Consider the following 19,403-nt stretch of genomic DNA (forward strand, 5'->3'; position numbering starts at 1 on the left):
ATAACATATCACGCCAGCATATAACATATCATCACATACCGTCAAACATATCTGGGGTGTTTGGCCTACCCTTCGGTCCTAACAACCGAACTCCACTTCTATCACATATAGCATATCATGTCAGCATATAACGTATCAGGTAGTAGCAAACCTAAATGATATCACAAAGACAATCATCTAACATACAACTCCTACTGGTGGGCCGACATTGTGGTCGTAGACCCACCGCTACTGGAAGGTAACTCACCTCACATTGCTGAAGTCCCGTAGACACAATCCCACACTGCTGAAGTCCCGCAGACTCGACCCCAACAGCTGGCTGACAGATTCCCGAACTGTCAACACCAAAATAACACCCAATTAATAATTGAGTCACAACACATAACCATATTACATACTTGGTTAATTGCTACATTACCCCAGGCTTGGCTTATTTAAGTCCAAGGCCCAATCCATAGGCCCAAGTCAATTAAAAATCAAAGCCCAACACATGGCCCAATTTTCCAAATTGGGCCTAAGCCTAAACATGGTCTCATTCCAAGGCCCAACACCATATAATCATTAAGGCCCAAACTATGTCCCATCTAAGGCCCAATTTTCCAAATTGGGCCCAAGCCCTTACATGGGCCTTACCCTAAGCCCATTAAATTAGTCTAGTTTAATTGCTTGCTCTTGGATGGTCCATTATTATCTCAATCATTTAGGCCCAACATAAAGGCACAATTATATACTCAAGTGAAATTAGGGTTTCACATAAAATGTCGATTAGGGTTAAGTTTCCTACTCAACCCATTAAGGAATTATTCCTCTAAGGACTTAATCCATTAAGGACTTAATCCATTAAGTCCAATATTACTTAGATTAATTTCTTGACGACGATTATTATTTAATATCTCCAGTTATTAAATAATTCCCATGTGTCCCGATTAATTCCTCAAATTAGGGTTTTATTAGCATTGCAGTTCTTCCGTCCCAAATGTTAGCCCATTTATCAATTTATTGGGCTTTTAGGTCCAATAGGGCTTTATTGGGCCTACTAAGCCCACTAGAATGTCCTTAAGCCCACTAAGGCTTTATTGGGTCAATTAGAGTCCATTAGACTCATTAGGGTTTTTACTAAGCCCATTTGGCTACATTGGGCCCATTAGCCTAACAAAGGCCCATTAGGGTTTCAAGCACCCCAAACGAATCACACTTGACGAGGCAAGACACACCGCCACCCGACATGGCGGCCGGTGGCGGCAGCCACCAACCTAAGGTGGTGGTTTTCAATTCCTTTTATTATTCAAATTTCAGATTACATTTTACAAGGCTAATAATCGAAATAAACACACAAAATCACTATGATACTTGGTGTTTCAAGGCGGCAGCCACCACCTCACGGTGGTGGCGGTGGTTGTTCTTAATATTCCGGCCAAACCAGCCACTCACGATGTACACACACACGCACATTGAAGAGTGGCTCACGCACTAGCCACCCACCTGGTGGCTCCCGGCGGCGGAAATAGCGAATCTGAGATGGCAGCCACAATTAATCGACCTGTGGATGATAGTAGCCACCATGGCCGGCTGCCATGGTGGTTCTTCACAACCCTACTCGACCGACAGTCCATACACACGAACACAACGACATTTCGAGATGGAAAATGGTGACCAGAGCAACAAAATGTGCCAAACGGCAGTGACAACGATGCTCACGGCGGCATTTGCGATCGCTAGAGCAGCGACTCGAGCCACGCTTGCAGCGGTAACAGCGACGAAGCCACCGGTGGTGTTTAGTGACGGTGTCACAGCCCAACGGGGATCGAATCAAAAGAAAGAGAAGAAGAGAAAGAGCAGCATTCGGGAAATAGCAACAGCAGCCACAGTCTCGTCCTTCATGCTTGTTGCCGGAGTCATTCGCTCGGTGGTTAGCTATATCGACGGAGGAGGGAACGGCCGCTGGACATGAGGGAGGTATAAGGTGGTAGAGGGTTGGCGGCTGCAATGCGTTTCCAGCGTTAGGGCAATCGGAGATGTGGGTTCATATATCCCGCTCCTAACAAACTTCCATCCATATTAACAACATTAGTCCCTCCTTTCCTCATTTCTTTCAAAATAGGGCCGATATTTACCATGTAAACCCTCATAATCATAATAATTACCCTTTGAACCCTCACCATTAAAATCCCTAACAACTTAGGTACACAATTTACCAAACAGTGCCCCAATGTCTCAATTATAACATATTCAGCCCTTCCACCTCATTTCTTTTTAAATTAATTCCCGATAATTACCACGGAGCCCATGTCTTCATAATTATTTATAAATGAGTCCCAAACTCACACTTTTAACCCCCGACTTCTAAAAATGTGCAATTAACTCCTCGAACCCAACACCCTGCATATATAATTATTTATTTTAGGCTACCATTCGTTCATTCATTTATTTATTTAACTAATAAATAAACGGGTGTTACAGTCTTCTTCTTCTTCTAACTATCTCCTTCTTCTTAAATTTCACAAGACACGCTAACTCACAAAATGAAATAGAATGGGGATTAGGGTTTAGCACAGACGTTCCTGGGGTTTGGAGGTTGATAGAAGGTTAGCCTCAAGGTCCTTAAAGAGATTATATAGGGTACAAACCTTGAAATTAGGGTTTTCTCTCTTCAGCTCCTACTCGTTGAGTCGATAATTTTGACTCTTCGAGTAGTTACTGTCCCCGCTTCCATGAAATGGCCTCTACTCGATGAGTTGGGGCGTCCAACTTGTCGAGTCCATGCACAAACCCTAAAAATTATGGAAATTATTTAATACCTGAAACAGATGTTACATTGATACTTTGGGTAAAAAGGCCATTTTCCCCCTGACCTAGCTTGGTCCAAGACTAAGGCCCAAAATCACAACCTGCAAGCCCCAAAACCAAATAACCAACCAAGGCCCAAATATAGACCAATTTTCCAAATTACGCCCAAACCCCTTACACGAGCCTTACCCTCAGGCCCAACCAATTTCCTAGTCCAAAACACTTATATTCATTTGGCCTATTGAGAACTCAAACAACTAAGCCCAAAAGGAAGCCCAACACGAAGCCCAAAACCCAAAACCCTCCTGACCGAGTACACCCCTCGTATTCAGTGGGTACGCTAAGTGTACGCACCAGAAGCTCAGTACGCTCTACGTAGAAGAAGGTTTGCCCCGCATATTGACCGTGCCCATAACCAACCTAGAAAACATCTTAATTCCTTAAACCAAGACGTCCAAAACCTCAGAATAACTAAATATAAGTGACTTAATCAATAAAGTCGGAGCCTTTAAACCTGTGCATGACTTAATGAAGCCCAACACCAAAGATGAACTCCAAGGGTTGAAATCACTCCAAAATGTCTTAAAAACTTCTTCATACCTTAAGACCTTAGTCCAAACTTCCATATTTGATTCAAAGGAACTTATTAAGTCATAAATTTTATGACTTTATGACTTAGAATGACTTAATGAAACTCAAATTAAAGCCCTAAGTCCAAAGCTTCACCAAAAGACTACCAAATCATGCATGGAACGTTTATACTCATCAAGATCCAAACTTTATGACTCCATAACCCCAACAAAGGCCAAAAAAATATAGCTCAAAGGTTCTGGAGTAACTTCTACTCATAAGAACCACCACAAAGGGACCAAAATCATAACAAAGTGTCACCTAGCTAGATCTACAAGAAAGAGTTGTCAAGGTTGAGACTTTATACCACCAGAAGTTGGATCTAGGTGAACACAGCATGGATCCAAAAGCTCAAAGTCAAGCAATGACTCTTCAAGAAGTTCCTTCTTCCTCCTCAAGCACTGAAAACACATATAAATTACTTTGAAGCTCAAAATCACTCAAATGGGGGCAAAGGGTCGATTTCTAGGGTTTAGAAGGATGGAGGTTGAAGATATTAGGGTTAGGTTATGAGATAAGGAGCTTAAATAAGGTCCAAGAACCTAAAATAGGGTTTTGGTCTGATTGGAGTACGCCCAGCATACTCCATAGAGCACCCACGACCATCCTTATCAGTACGCCCAACATATGCTGAGGTACGCCCTGAGTACTACCCTTTTCACTAGTACGTTACGCGTATACCTATGTACGCCCCACGTACCCGGCTAAACCTTAAAACCACCAAACTTCTAAAGGTCATAACTTCTTCATTATAAGTCTGTTTCTAACGAACTTTATATCCACGAAAAGGTAACAAGAAGCCCTATACTTCTATCAAATCACCTTTGCCTAAGAACTTTCCGAACAAAAACCCTAAATTCATAAAGGACCGAGTTATCAAATTATGATTATACCCTTGGACTCCGAAACAAAACTAACACCCAGATCACTTAGACTATAACACCCACATCCAAAAGGACCAAATCCTTTATTTCCCAAGGCCCTAAGCCTTATGATAACTGATGATCGGGCTACGTCTCTGAATGATGAAGCGATTCAAAACTAAGTGTTACAATAAGCTACCAAAAACAACACTTAGAAATGCAGTAGGAGCGACTTCAATTACATACAAACTAAAGGAAAAAAGATTGTGGTGGTTTCAAAATTTTACTTAGGACATAGGCGATAATTTTCACTCCAGATGGTGGAGATGGTCGTTGTAAATCGTATGAGTAAGAGATAACATATGATAAAGATGTGTGAATATAACGTGGTGTTAAATTTGAATGAAGTTTTTCTCTTTACAACAACACAAGATTTTATTAGAGTATTGATGCATAAGATCAGAGTCGTGAAGCAGTACATGAGTAGTGTAGGTGTTAGCTTCATTTACATTGTTTGTGAAATTTCGCCCAGTATTCACTGTTTTTACTTTTAGTTTGTTTTTGCCAATACTTTTCTTCCTAGTTATTACTTACATCTAGATTTTTTTTTTTTTTGTTGGTTCTATATGTACATTCTCATTGTGCTCTTTTTGATTTTCGATCTTATATTTCATTTTATTCCTCGTATATATCTCTATTTGCCTTCGTGAAACTCTACATATTATTTTTTTTCTTTATGGGTTGGTGTTTCACTAATAGGTGAATAAATAAATTACAGTTAAAAGTTTATCTCATAGACTAAGATTAAAGTTTTGAGCTACAACATAGTTATGTGGTACGTATTCTATTTCGTAATACTCCTTACAAACACAACACAAAATAAATCGTAGTGCTTAAAATCAAAATTATTAATCTAAGTAATTGTTACTGATAGGCAAAATAAACTAGGGGGTGATTACATAAATGGATAATGACTTAAAATGGTAACAAACTTTCAATTTTATTCATATTTAGTCACTTAATTTTGTTCGTATTTGTTTTACCTCTAAATTATTTGAAAGTGTTCACATTTACCTTTATGACTGGTTGTATCATCTGAATTACTTGAAAGTGTTCACATTTTACTTTTATGATCGGTTAAGGTAAAATGTTAATATTTTCAAATAATTAAGAGGTGAATCAAGCACGAAAAAAATTCAATGATTAAATATAAACAAAATTGAAAGTTTGTTGTCATTTCAAGTTATTATCCTTAATTTTATTATCCATGTCCTATGAAAAATAATTGGTTTATTGTTAATGAACCTATATGGATTTTCCTAAAGGTCAGCGTCTAAAATTTCAAATATGTAACTATTGTGAATTTCCTGTTCTTTTATATAAATAATTTGATTTATTGTCCTTTATGTTAAAAAAAATAATGATAAGATCATTGCTTTTTAATAAATAAGGTAAAAATTACGTACTAGAGATTTTCCCTAAACATATTATGGGGTTTTTGATTTATTTGAGTTTAAACCAGGTCACTAATATAGAAGAAAAAAATAATAATCTTTCACGGTTCTTTAAAAACACAAAACAAAATTGAAATGACTTTAAGTTTTACTTATCCAACTTGACAACATGCACAAACATTGTTAAGGTTTCTTTCTTTTATTCCTCTCCAAACTCGAGGAATGCAACAAATATAAATATTTTTGTCTCAAAACACATTTTTCTTGAAAAACCCAAAGGAGAATATAGTCAGCAATACCAACTCAGCATACCCTTTCATTTATTTATTTCAAGCTTTACTTTCCACCCACGGAAAAAAAAAAAAAAAAAAAGTTCAAATTTTTATGATGCATAAAACCCGTAAGTAGGCGTGCAGAAATGATGTTAGTCCAAGAAAGGAGTACCCGAAAAACGTAAAAGGATTCCACAATTCAGTTCCATTCCCATCAAACTCCCCTTCTGTTCCTAATTACTGAACAATAATCTGGACATATACGAATCAGATCTCTCTGTTTCTCTCTACTTATTTCTACCCCATTACAAGAACAACAACACCGCGTCTTGCTCTTGATCATCGTCCTCCTCCTCCGCCGCCGCCGGCCACCACCTTCAGGTTTCTTTTATACTTATCTAACTGATTTCCGGTATCTTTTTCTTTCACGTTAAGTTAAATCCATGTGGGTACTTTCTTTCGATATTTTGCGTTTCATTACTCTGTTTAGTTGACCTTGATCTATTTCTCTTCTCCAAATTGGTGTTTGTCTCTATTAACTTATTCATAAGGCGTTTACTTTTGCACTCCGGTTATTTAACTACCCAAGTTTTTCACAATTCAGCGAGGGAAGATCTTAGGATTACGATAATGGATGAAAATTTAGGAACCAAACTGAACGGCATCCGACAGATTGTTAGGCTTAAAGAAATTATCCAAAGATGGCAGCATGTGACACTTGGGGCAAGAGGAAACGATAATGATGATGATGCTGATAACAATCCTCCCATGAGTATTGGTAATCATCCAGGTGGAGGAATTAATCCAGCCATAACCATGAGGTTGAAGGGATACTCTGTTTATTCTGATTCAGACATTGAAGACGGATGCCAGAGTCCTGATCCACCAAACGATGTGCCCAGAGGGTATTTGGCTGTCTATGTAGGCCCTGAGCTTCGGAGGTTCATCATTCCCACAAGCTATCTTAGTGATCCACTCTTTAAAGTTCTTCTGCAAAAAGTTGAAGAGGAATTTGGATTTGATCATAGCGGTGGCCTCACCATCCCTTGCGAGATTGAAACCTTCAAATACCTTCTCAATTGCATGGAACATCATCAGAAGGATCATCTTGAACACAATCAAGGTAAATTTCTCGATTTTTTTATCGATTTAATTCAGTATTCAGTATTACGAACAAGATTATTATGACTGATGTTTACATCTATCTTTCTTGAATGATTTTGCAGCTAGCATTTGAGCTTCAAAAGACCAAATATCAACTGTGTAAGTAACGATTGGATGCAGCTTATTCTTGTGGTAAAAACCCAAAAAGAAGTTTCTATTGGTATGATGATTTGACATTCTTTTATCTGTATTTTTGCTCTTCTCTCTTTCAAATATTCAAATGTAAGAGAGTGGCAGTTATAGTTCATAGAAAGCTTATGTTTCTAGGTGTGTGTGTGTGTTCATTATTCTTGTCATTGGATGTGTAATAGTAATACGTTTAAATTCGTGACATATTCATTGTTCAACCTAGTTGAGTAAAAACGTCAACTACCAATGGGTATCATCCATGTTACATGTAGCTTTGTAGCACAAAAGTAATTAGGCTTAGATGTAAATTCATTTCAATTGCTTTAAGGTAAAGAATAAAAGAGTAAGAGATAGGTGTTGTATTATAGTTGTTAAAATAAGAGAATAAAATAAGGGATTAGGGATCATGTAATTGATAGGGTGCATGTGCTTAAAAGATGTATGGATCATGGATAGATCTGGTATTATATATAAAAGTAACATGATATCATGAGTGTGAAGACACAGACACCTAATACGAATTTATAAATTATATTGGTGAGAGAGGGAGGGATGTGGAAAAGATTGTGGGCATCTCAAGTGAATCATTAGTCCTTTCCTGTACTTTCTAAGGATTAAGCTAAAATTTGTTAATTTATATGGATGAGTCATTGTGTCCAAATTTCGTCGATTACTTGAACGTAAATGATTGGATGCTACATTCACTCAAAAATCTATAGTTTTGTGTGATTTATGTATTGGGTTGTGGTGACTTAGTAAAACATATCTCAGATATGGTGGATAACATATTGACTTATGTTTAAGTCTTAATACTATTCAGTTCTTGTGGTCATGGAGATTCGTATGCAATGACTTCAATGCATGAGAGATAGCGTCATGTTAGCATGGATTAGTCGGTGAACAAAAGTTGGCTCGAAAACATGTTTTAGGAAAGTTCCTATTCCAAAAAAAACCATGTGGATTATTTCAGTTAATATGGTTGATGTTGTGGTCACAAAAAAAAAAAAAAAAAAAAAAAAAAAAAAAAAAAAAAAAAACCTTGAGAGCCGTTATGAGGAAACGGTGATTTAGTTTTTTTTTCCTTTTAAAAATGAAATTTGTATGGTCTTTAAAGATCGTGAAAACCTAACCAAATCGTGTCTTAATATAAGTGTACAACATCGCTTTGTCTTGTATATAAGTTCTATGATAAGACCTTTCAGGTGTCCATTACTTTCAATTAGTTGTGTTGTTATATGAATTGAATTCTAAAATACTTTCGTGATAAAACGTTGTATGCATATGGTATAATTCTTTTCTACATCAAATAAACTACATGAAGGAGACTAAATGACATTATTATCCATGAAAACAAATTTTACAATATCTATCAAGTTTAACACGGGAGGAGTTTGAGAGGAAAAATAATAAAGGCAAACATGTAAAATGTTAGCTAAGCTATGATTTTTGCTCAACTCAAAAGCAATTATGTCCAAATGAACGATGTATAGTTTTACATTTTAATTGTTTACCCATAAAGAAATAACACCTAAATGCTTTTAATAAGTTATTTACTTGAAAAGTGGATGTTATTTACCTGAATAGTGGAAATTTTAGAAGTTATTTAAAATAAATAGATTGGATTTTTTGTACAAACTGTGTATTAGATGAGTTAAAATGTTTGATACTATTTGCTAAACATGACGTATTGGTTAAATAGATACTAAGGTGTCCGTAATACATTGAATCTTGTAAGAGTTCAATGAATTGTCATATAAGTATTTTACTATCCACTGAACTTTATTATTTTTACTCACTGTCATATAAGTGTTTTACTATCTATTGAACTTTATTATTTTTACTCCTGATGCATCAAACTCTATGAAGTTCAACAGATTATCACATTATCAATCTTTTTTTTTCTTTTTAAAATAACTTTTGATAAAATTGTTATTACATAAAATTTAAAGATACAATGATTTAATGAAGCATATATAAAAACATTTTTTACATGACAACAATCTAAAGTAATGTTATTTTGTCAAGTATGACTCTTGTAATAGACTAAATTTTTGGTTTTAATCATTTTGTAATGTAATTTCGTCAAGTGTGAGTCATATAACAGATTAATTGTTATATATTTTTTTTATCAAGATCTAATGCAATGTTCTATTTATTTTGAACTCCTATAATAACTTTGTGGCCTTTTTCTAATAAATAAAACTTGAATTACCATATGATATTTTTTTAAACCCTATATTTGACACATGCCCTTTTATTATGCTTCCTTTGTTTTGTTTTCCCGCTCAACCCATATATTTATCTCTTTTAATTTCTCTAAATGGTTTCTCTAGATATCTAGTCAATTTATGCATAAATTTATGACTAATTTACTAATTTCTAATTTTAGCCTCATATTTCAAATTGCAATTTGAGGCGAATGTAATGCATTTATTTTCAATTTGAGGAGAATGATGATGCTTCTTTTCTTTCTCTTTGTTTTTGCCACCCCCTTTTTCATTATTGTTTTTTGTCGACACCGCCTGCTTGCAAGTCTTCGTGAACCTAACCCTAAAAAAGCAGAGATGTAATTTATTGATGGGAAGGTTGTTCGATTTTTTATCTTCATCTCTATTCCGTTCACCATTTCAATATGCAAAGAAGATGCATTCGTACATGCTCTCACCTCTACTAACTTCAACGGTTATGCTTCATGTAACATCCCAAAAATACGAATAAATTTTTTGTTTTAACTTCATTCAAATCATAAAACACTAATATCAAAATAGTCAAAAGAGTATCATAGTAACATATTATCAGAGTACAAATTCCCAAAATCTCTAAATGCAGAAACCATAGGTGATGCGGTGCGATCAGGCCGGACCCTTCCTCTTCGAATTGGAAGTACCTGAAACATAAACTGAAACTGTAAGCATAAAGTTAGTGAGTTCCCCAAAATACCACGTACTAAACAAACATATTGCCAAGCATATATGGGTGTTTGCATACCCCTTTAGTCTATTTCAACCGGATACTATCAAGCGTATTTGGGTGCTTGCCTACCCCTTTGGTCTATTTCAATCGGATACTATCAAGCATATCTGGGTGCTTGCAATCCCCTTTGGTCTATTTCAACTAGATATCGGGTCTATTTCACCCCTACTACTACCATATAATATCATAACAGGAATCACAGAGTCATCAAGAAAATACAATCATAACTGAAAATTGTCACAAAGACAATCATCACACTACATCATAAACTAGTGGGTCAGCATTAGTGCCTTCAACCCGTAGATACTGCGAAGGAAGACTCGCCTCAGACTAAAGACATCAAATCGCACTCAACGGATGACTCGCGAAACCGTCTTTCTAATGCACAAGCATAAAACCCGAATTAGAAATTAGGTCACATTCTAACTCGAAGGTCCAAACCCTAATTCTTGACTTAAGGCGAAAAGGGATTCTTTACCCTTACTTCATTGGGCTTCCCTCCCTCCAAGGCTTAAATCTGTATAAAGTACAAAAAGGCATCCAAGCCCAACTATAATCTCTAATGCCCAATATGGCCCAAGAACACCTAACATGGCCTTAGGCCCAAAAATGTCCTGTTACTACTAGTGGGTCTGAAGCCCAACCTAAAAAAGTTCAAAAGCCTAACACTAATCGAGCCCAAAAATCATCTAAGCCCACAAACTGCATACGCTTGGCTTACACGACTCATACGCCCAGCGTACGCTAATGACCATCCGGAATCGGGCCATCAACCAAGTACGTGCAGCGTACTCTAGAGTACGCCCAGCATACTCTAAAGTACGCCCAACGCACTCTAAAGTACACCAGCATACTGGTCAGTTGGCCAAAAATTCTCCCATGACTTAATCCCTTAAGCCCTAATGTCCAAAACTTAGATCCAAGCTCAAAATAACGTCTTAAGCCATAAAGTCGCAAACTTTATGCTTTTGCATGCCTTTTTGGGGCTCAAACTATGAATTAAGCCTATAAACTCACTTAGTTGGTCACTAACACATGCATGGTTGAGTCTTAGCTTCCAAGATACTATTTTTATGACTCCTCACACTTCCAAGAGTCCAAAAGGACAGCTCAAATATCCTGCAATTGATCATACTCCAAGAAACCAAGGCATGGGACCAAAAGATGCCATATTCTACCCTAAACATAGATTTGAGCTTGTAATGATCAAGGTTCAAACTTTATACCTTCAATAGCCTAGAAATAGTGCACAAACTCTGGATCTACATGCTCCTTCTTCTCCTTTTCTTCTTCCTAAACCTCCTTCTTCTTCAAACCCACCAAAGAACACCAAAACACTCAAGGTAAGTTCAAAGATGCGCTCAAGAAGGCTAGGGTTCGAGATTGACACTAAAAGGGTAGTGGAGGCTGATAGGGTAAAGGACTTGGGGGACTTAAGGTATTTAAATAGGGTGCAAACCCTAAAAATTAGGTTTTTCCCTTGGCTTGATTACGCCTAGCGTACACATGGGTACGTCCAGCGTATGTTGAGGATCACCAAATGAACCGCATGCAAGGAGTACTCTGTGCGTACCAAATGTACGCCCAGCATACTCACGAGTCCCCACCACCTTTTTACTTGAATTTAAATAGAATGAATCCATTTCGTCCTACCGATCCTTTTGGTAGTTTGATTCAAAATCAAAATCCATATCGGTTATTGCTAAATCAACATCAAATGTTTGTTACTCCCGTAATTTAACCTTTAAATCGTAGATTTATATTTCTTCATCTGCTGAATAATTTGTGTCATTTTTCAGACCTAAGAAAATAAATTGGTATGCCTAAATGGTATTTATATTCTTATTTATGTCGTTATATAATTTATTTGTTGTAAGCATACATAATTGAATAATTTACTTTTATATAATGAGGATTCTTTTGTCTTCTGATACGAAAATTGAAATGGAATAATAGGTCACCTATCTTCTAGTTACATGAAACTAATCATAATTAAGATATTTAATTTTTTTCTTATTCATGGTTTTTTGATCCATGAGTCTCTGTTCACTAGGCTTGGGTGAGTTACAGTTCGAATGTTCTTATCAGGATCACCTAAGCGTAAGTTAGATAATATAAAGTAAATTTTATTTTTTTAAAATTTAGATCTATATTGATAAATTTGATATGTTTGAACAGTGTATTACTATGCTTGAATTTGGAAGGTGAAATATTGGTTGGGACAAAGCATTTGCAAGAGTTCACAAAGTTGTAAGTGTTAAATTTCAAGAAAATATCAAAATTAACTTTAGGGCAAATATCATATTAGCCCATCGAACTTATTGTGTTTGTTTTAAAAGGACACACAACTTTTTTGTACATGAAGGGAATAAACTCTCTTTTAACCTGTTTAAAAAGTCACTTAACCCACTATAATAGGTTTTAGTCTCATTGTAGCCAAATCTTTTGATCAATTAACCATTTAAAAAAGGAATATGTGACAGAATCCCACAATTTCAAAACCTCATCAAGAATTTTCCTTAATTGTTCTTGTATGTGTGGAATTTTCTATCTGAAATAGGATTAGATGCCATCAAACCCTCACTTATGTCGGTCGGAGAAGAAAACACACTAAATCAATCTACTTCACTTCTATCATTCAACACAGACATCGCCACCATTTCTAAAAAAAACACTCTACCATCGCCCTCCTCCTCACCACCTGTGTCGCTCTCTCCGCCGCCTTCGCTTTCGCCTTCCTCTTCTTCTCCTCTGTTACATCCACCAACCACCACCACAGCACCATCACTCTCCAAATCGCCCGTCCATTCAGTAAATTCATTCACCCAGTCGTCATCCTTATTTCCTCAGATGGGTTCCGATTTGGGTACCAATTTAAAACCCCAACACCCACATCCAACGACTAAGTTAAAAACAGAACCGAAGCTGAAACTGGATTGATTCCAGTTTACCCAACGTTAACTTTCCCAAATCACTACTCAATCGCCATCGGATTATATCCTGCTTATCACGGAATCATAAACAACAAATTCATTGATCCAATTTCAGGTGATACTTTCACAATTGCAAGCCATGAACCCAAATGGTGGCTAGGTGAACCCATATGGGAGACAATCACGAACTAAAGGCTCAAAGCGGCTACATATTTCTAGCCTGGATCCGAGGTAAAAAAGGGTTCTTGGGCTGGCCATTGGAGAAAAGTGTTACAAGTTTTCTCGGTAATGGAAAAAGATAAAATATCCCCTAATTTGCTTGTATATAACATCACCATTTACGTTTTTGAGAAATCTAACAATCTGGTTAACCACAAATTTGCTGTTCATGAATTACAGTTAGGATATTTCAATGGAGGTGCAGGTTATGGTCAAACAATGGTCAAGGCATAGATTTTACAGGCTTATCCGGTATTAGGTCATATAAGGATGTTTTAAAATAGGAAAACGAGAGTTAATTCCCTTAATGTACAAAAAAAAGTTGGGTGACCTTTAAATCATATGTGATTAGATACACAAAAACAACTAATGAGTCGAGAACACGAATATATATATATATATATATATATATATATATATATATATATATATATATATATATATATAATCACATGTGATTATATGTATTTAATCACATATGATATAAATAATATTCATTTTTGCATTTTCGATTCAGTAGTTGCCACCTTTTCTAGATTTAGAAGGTCCGGTGGTTGAGGTGGCAGCAGGAACTTGTTTCTTTACCCTACTAGGGTGTCTTGGAACCAATTCAGCAACATGAAGCATCAGGTATTTTTCTGCAATTCAAAATTCGTAATTAACATTAACATCTATGGTCTAAATTACCATTTTACCCTTACACTCCAAAAAAAATATTCATCAATATTGGTTAATGTCTTAATACATTAAACCAAGTTTTCTGGCTTAACCTATTAATTCATTATGTCCAGATTAAGTAAAAAGAAACAGTTATTTATAGTTGTCTAGATTAAGTGCTTAACTCATTAAGCCCATTAACTCAAAAATAAACACCCCTAAGTTTATCTTTGTTATAGACTTATAATTTTCTTATGTTTTCTTAATACTATTCATGTTAAATGAAAATTCTGAAAACAAGAGAGACTACTTTTGCTTATAATGTGGTTATTTTCTTATGATGTTAAAATTTTAGTGTTCCTATTTCCATATTTATACTGGGTGATGCACAAAATTTACATTCATTAGCCACATGATCATACAACAGAATCAAAAAACATAAACAAATTGGAATAAAAGTCAGAATTTAAGAGAAATCAATGCTTACTAGATGAGATAGCTTGGTCGTATAAACTTCCATCCGACCATTTCAGAATGAACCTCACCCTTCCTACTTGCATGAAGTCCCTTGGATATGCCTTATCAAGCTTTATAAAAATGAATGTGAATTAGAACCCTAAATTACACATTTAAGTTAACAAAAGAGTTGCTTATGCTTGACAAGTGCTACATTATGTTGATATGTTGCTGTTTTTGTTAACAAATTACTAATCTTCAGATGAACACAGATAGATAATCAACTGATCCATGTTTAGGTCTTTCATTCAAGTTGTAACTTGAAAGGATATTGATACCAAATCAACACTAACTGTATACATTATTTCTACTTGTTGGTATCATAAATAAAGCGTCAACATTCCAATCAATCATTCTTAAAACATGAAAATCTAGTCCACCTTAAAGTTGAAATTAAGCTATTCGATATCAAAAGTATAATCATAGCTTCGTGTAAAAGAAAATTCAAAGTGAAATCGAAAAAACCTCAACAGCAAAAGGAATTTTCAGGTGGCTGCAGCAATCACCGATTTCTACAGTAATAGGGTTTCCGCATGCTTTTGTTGCGCAGAGTCGTCTACCTTTGGCTATAGTATTCTTCGAGTTTATGTAAACAGGACATGGTATATTCCATTTTTTGAAATTAGGCGTCTCTCAGCCCATAATTTTCTGATAACAGCCTAATCGTAATCAGAAATTTGAATCGATCGTAGAAGGATAGATGCAGATACCGTAACAATTACTGAATACAGATTTATAGGAAAGATACGATCAATGACATACCTTTCGTTTGTTTGGCGAGGGGATCGTCTTCCAACGAAGAAATGGCAATTATGAGAGGAGAAACTAGAATATGAGGATGGGAAAGTTTGGAGATTATGGAGGAAATGAGGTCTATGAAAGTAGAAGAAAGTGGTTTCCGGTGAAGGGATGAGTGAAGCGGAGGGAGGTGCAGACAAGAAAATCGGAGAAGAGTGTAGGTGGTCCGGTGGTTATGAGAATCCGACGGTAGTTCGGTGGAGGTCATGTGATTCGGCGGAAGTCTGGTGGTCTCAATGGTGGTCTGATGTGAAGAGAAAGACTAGAGAAACAGACGGGGTGGGTATGGTATAGAAAACATAAATGAATGGTTTAAATTTGTTCTCAATTTTTCTCATTCTAAAAAATGTTCTCATTTGAATATATATATATATATATATATATATATATATATATATATATATATATATATATATATATATATATATATATATATATATATATATAACTTCCCCAAAAAAATATTTTAATCATTTATCAGAAGTTAACCTATAAAATAAAGGAAAAAAATTTAGAAAGTTGTGGGTTCTATTCTATATATATATATATATATATATATATATATATATATATATATATATATATATATATATATATATATATATATATATATATATATATATATATATATATATATAGAGAGAGAGAGAGAGAGAGGGTTAGGATCAAATTTGAATCATAAGTATTGTGTGAATGTATGACCAAATTATGACCATTAGATTAAAAAGAATGTAGAGTTATGATCTTAGGTACATGTTTTTAACACGGGCTAGCGTTTACTTTATAATTACATGAAAATAATTATAAGAGCATTTATAATATTTTATTATGAGAGAGAAATAAAAATTACCTATATTTTAGGCAACAAAGTTAAATTAATTAATAAAAATCAAAATTGAAAAGTTAACTTTTTTTATTTTTAAATTTTACGGGTGTAAATTTATATTTTTATGATTCTCATTTTTAAAGAATAAATTTATACTGGCATAATGCTAATTAATAAGCAAAAAATTAATTGTTTTCTATTTTTAAATATTTTATAAGGCTAAATTTTACACTTTATTCAACAACAATTTAAGAAATTACTAGTATTCAGTAATTTCGTTTCATAACATCTATTCTTATTAAATCCTTTTTTCCACCATCAAAATTAATAAAGAATTTCATAAACAAAAATGTTGAGTAGTTGTATATACGTGACAAAAAAAAATGGCTTATTTGTTTGTATTATTTAAGAATACACTAATTAAGTTATCAATAGTTTTATTATTTAAGAATAAAAAGGCTAGTTTCTGTTAATAAATAATTATGGATGCATATTTGGTTATCAGTGACCATAAACGTAACTGAAAAAAGGTTTTTGATTTATATTTTTTGAGAATACGACGAATGCTTTATAAGTAGTAGTCACATTCTTTAAGAATGGAATAGTTGAAAGTGAGTTTCTAATTTGCGTTCTTAAAGAATTTACTTATGAATTCTACAAAAAAATTTAAAGAATTTTAAATGTACTGACTAAGTATAAATAGTTGAAAATGAGAATACGGTGATTAGGTTTTTAATTTGAATTCTTTAAGAATGACTAGAATTACATGTAAGCATGTTCTTCAAGAATAAAATGGTTAGAATGTGAGTTTTTAATCTCTATTCTTAAAGAATTGAGTTTTAATATGTATTCTTTAAAAATAAAACGGTTACATGTTTGCGCATTGTTTTATCTTCTTTCAACATAGTGTAAACACAATTATTTAGACAAAATCTTGGTTGAGTTTTATTCAGTACATGATTGAATATATATATATATATATATATATATATATATATATATATATATATATATATATATATATATATATATATACTAAGGAGGACCTGGACAAACTCAAAATCATTACAATAAAAGAAAAAGAGATGGATATGATATTCTGGTTTTTGATTTTAAAAAAGGACGATGATCTCTTGGTAACTGTGATTAAATAAAACATGCGGATGATCTCCCAGTGACGATGCTCAGAATGGTGTTGGATGATGTCAATGTGAGAAGATAGATGAATGTCGACGACGTTAACTAGTGGTGATATAGATCTGTTGTTTGTTGATGGCGAGGGTTGTGGCCGGCTGCGATGGTGTATGTTTGGAGAAGATGATGACTGCTACTTCTTTGAACGTATAGGGTAAAATGGATGGCGATAATTAATTACACGAATTTAAATTTATAAATAATTAATTTAATTAATAAAATTTATATGTTATCCTTATTAAATGTAATTATATAGTATATGCAAGTCCATGTAAATAAGATGTACCCTAAAATCACAACATTTCATTCTTTTAATCTAATGGTTAAAATTTGGTCATATATTTACACAATAATTATGGATTATATATGAACCTAACTCTCTCTCTCTCTCTCTCTCTCTCTCTCTCTATATATATATATATATATATATATATATATATATATATATATATATATATATATAGGGTTAGGTTCAAATGAGAACACTATTTAATGTGAGAACGTGATAACACTATTTTATGTTACTATTCTACTATGAATTTAATATGTATATTATTGTAGTAATTATAATATGAATATATTTAATTTTATATTGCTATTCTACTATAAAATTTATATATATATATATATATATATATATATATATATATATATATATATATATATATATATATGTAGTAATTTAGTAAATTCTAATGTGAATGTTAAATATGTGATTGTTCATATATTCGGTGATGAATAATGTCATAAAGTTGTACATACAAAATTTTAATGTGAATATTAATGTGTGATTGTTCGAATATTTGTTGATGAATAATGTCATATCGTTGTATATACCAAATTCATAGTAGAATACTAACATAAAGTAGTGTTTTCACGTTCTCACACTAAATAGTGTTCTCATTTGAACTTAACCCTATATATATATATATATATATATATATATATATATATATATATATATATATATATATATATATATATATATATATATATATATATGATTATTGTTTAAAATTGTGCCTTGATTATTAAGTTTATAAGAATCTTTAAGATTTTGCTCAGAGTTATTAATAGATTCTTGGATTTGCTGTATTTTTAAAAGAATATTTCTATTAGGAATACAATTCATCAAGATTTTGCTAGACATAATTAAATGATTTAACCATGAATTTGATTAATTTGATTATTAAAAACGAGTACTATTTTAACAAAAATTTCAAATCTTGTAGAATTAATAGTTAGAATAACTCGAAATGAAATTATCATAAAAATAACACAACGATAGAATATTTTAAATAATACCTTCTTGAATTAGGCTTGAATTACAATCAGTACATACTTCTGGAGAAAGAATTATTTGAAAATCTAAAGACTTTGAACATCTACTAGTAGAAAGAGAGACTCTTGGAGATTTTTTAGATATGGAATGAACATTTTTTAGAGAATGAATTTTTTCTTGTGTCTTCAACTAAAGGATAGCCTCTCTTTATAATGTTGGCAAAAATTTCCCAATTCATTTTAACTGTTTATTCTATCTTTTTTGAGTTTTTCTTTAAACCTAAGATCAGCACAAACTGCTAATCCCTCTTTATTAATATAGTTTATTAAATCTCCATAAGTTAGATTTTGATAAGGAATGGTATTATTAAAATTTTCTCTTAATTTTTGTCGAACTCTTTCCGCAAAGAGTTTTGGAAGGCCAGCAATAAAACGTTCTTTCCAATAAGACTCTTTACAATTAAGTGATAATAATATTCAAAATAAAATAACCGGATTAAAATTAAAATTTGAAAAAAATGTTTGTTCTAATATTCCTAATACTTTTTGGAATAGAAAGCAACATATTGTAAAACTACCATATATAAAAAATTTTAATGAAAAGGATATTCCTTCAAAATCTAGAGCCATTCACATGAATAATGAATTAGAAAGTCATTGTAAAAATGAAATTCAAGATTTAATAAATAAAAAACTCATAAGACCTT

The 19,403-nt window shown here is 33.4% G+C and overlaps 1 protein-coding gene across 1 annotated transcript; it reads left to right on the forward strand.

Annotated features, from left to right (window-relative positions):
* The first annotated feature begins 6,086 nt into the window (after nucleotides 1-6,086).
* Nucleotides 6,087-7,517, forward strand: LOC145013342 (protein SMALL AUXIN UP-REGULATED RNA 54-like). The gene is made up of 3 exons (XM_078972139.1): nucleotides 6,087-6,387; nucleotides 6,611-7,129; nucleotides 7,233-7,517. The coding sequence occupies exons 2-3, from the start codon at nucleotides 6,637-6,639 to the stop codon at nucleotides 7,241-7,243; spliced, it is 504 nt and encodes a 167-aa protein (XP_078828265.1). The 5' UTR covers nucleotides 6,087-6,387; nucleotides 6,611-6,636; the 3' UTR covers nucleotides 7,244-7,517.
* The last annotated feature ends 11,886 nt before the right edge of the window (nucleotides 7,518-19,403 follow it).

This window comes from Lactuca saligna, chromosome 8 (assembly GCF_052625555.1).
Source record: "Lactuca saligna cultivar CGN05327 chromosome 8, ASM5262555v1, whole genome shotgun sequence".
Taxonomy (NCBI): Eukaryota; Viridiplantae; Streptophyta; class Magnoliopsida; order Asterales; family Asteraceae; genus Lactuca; species Lactuca saligna.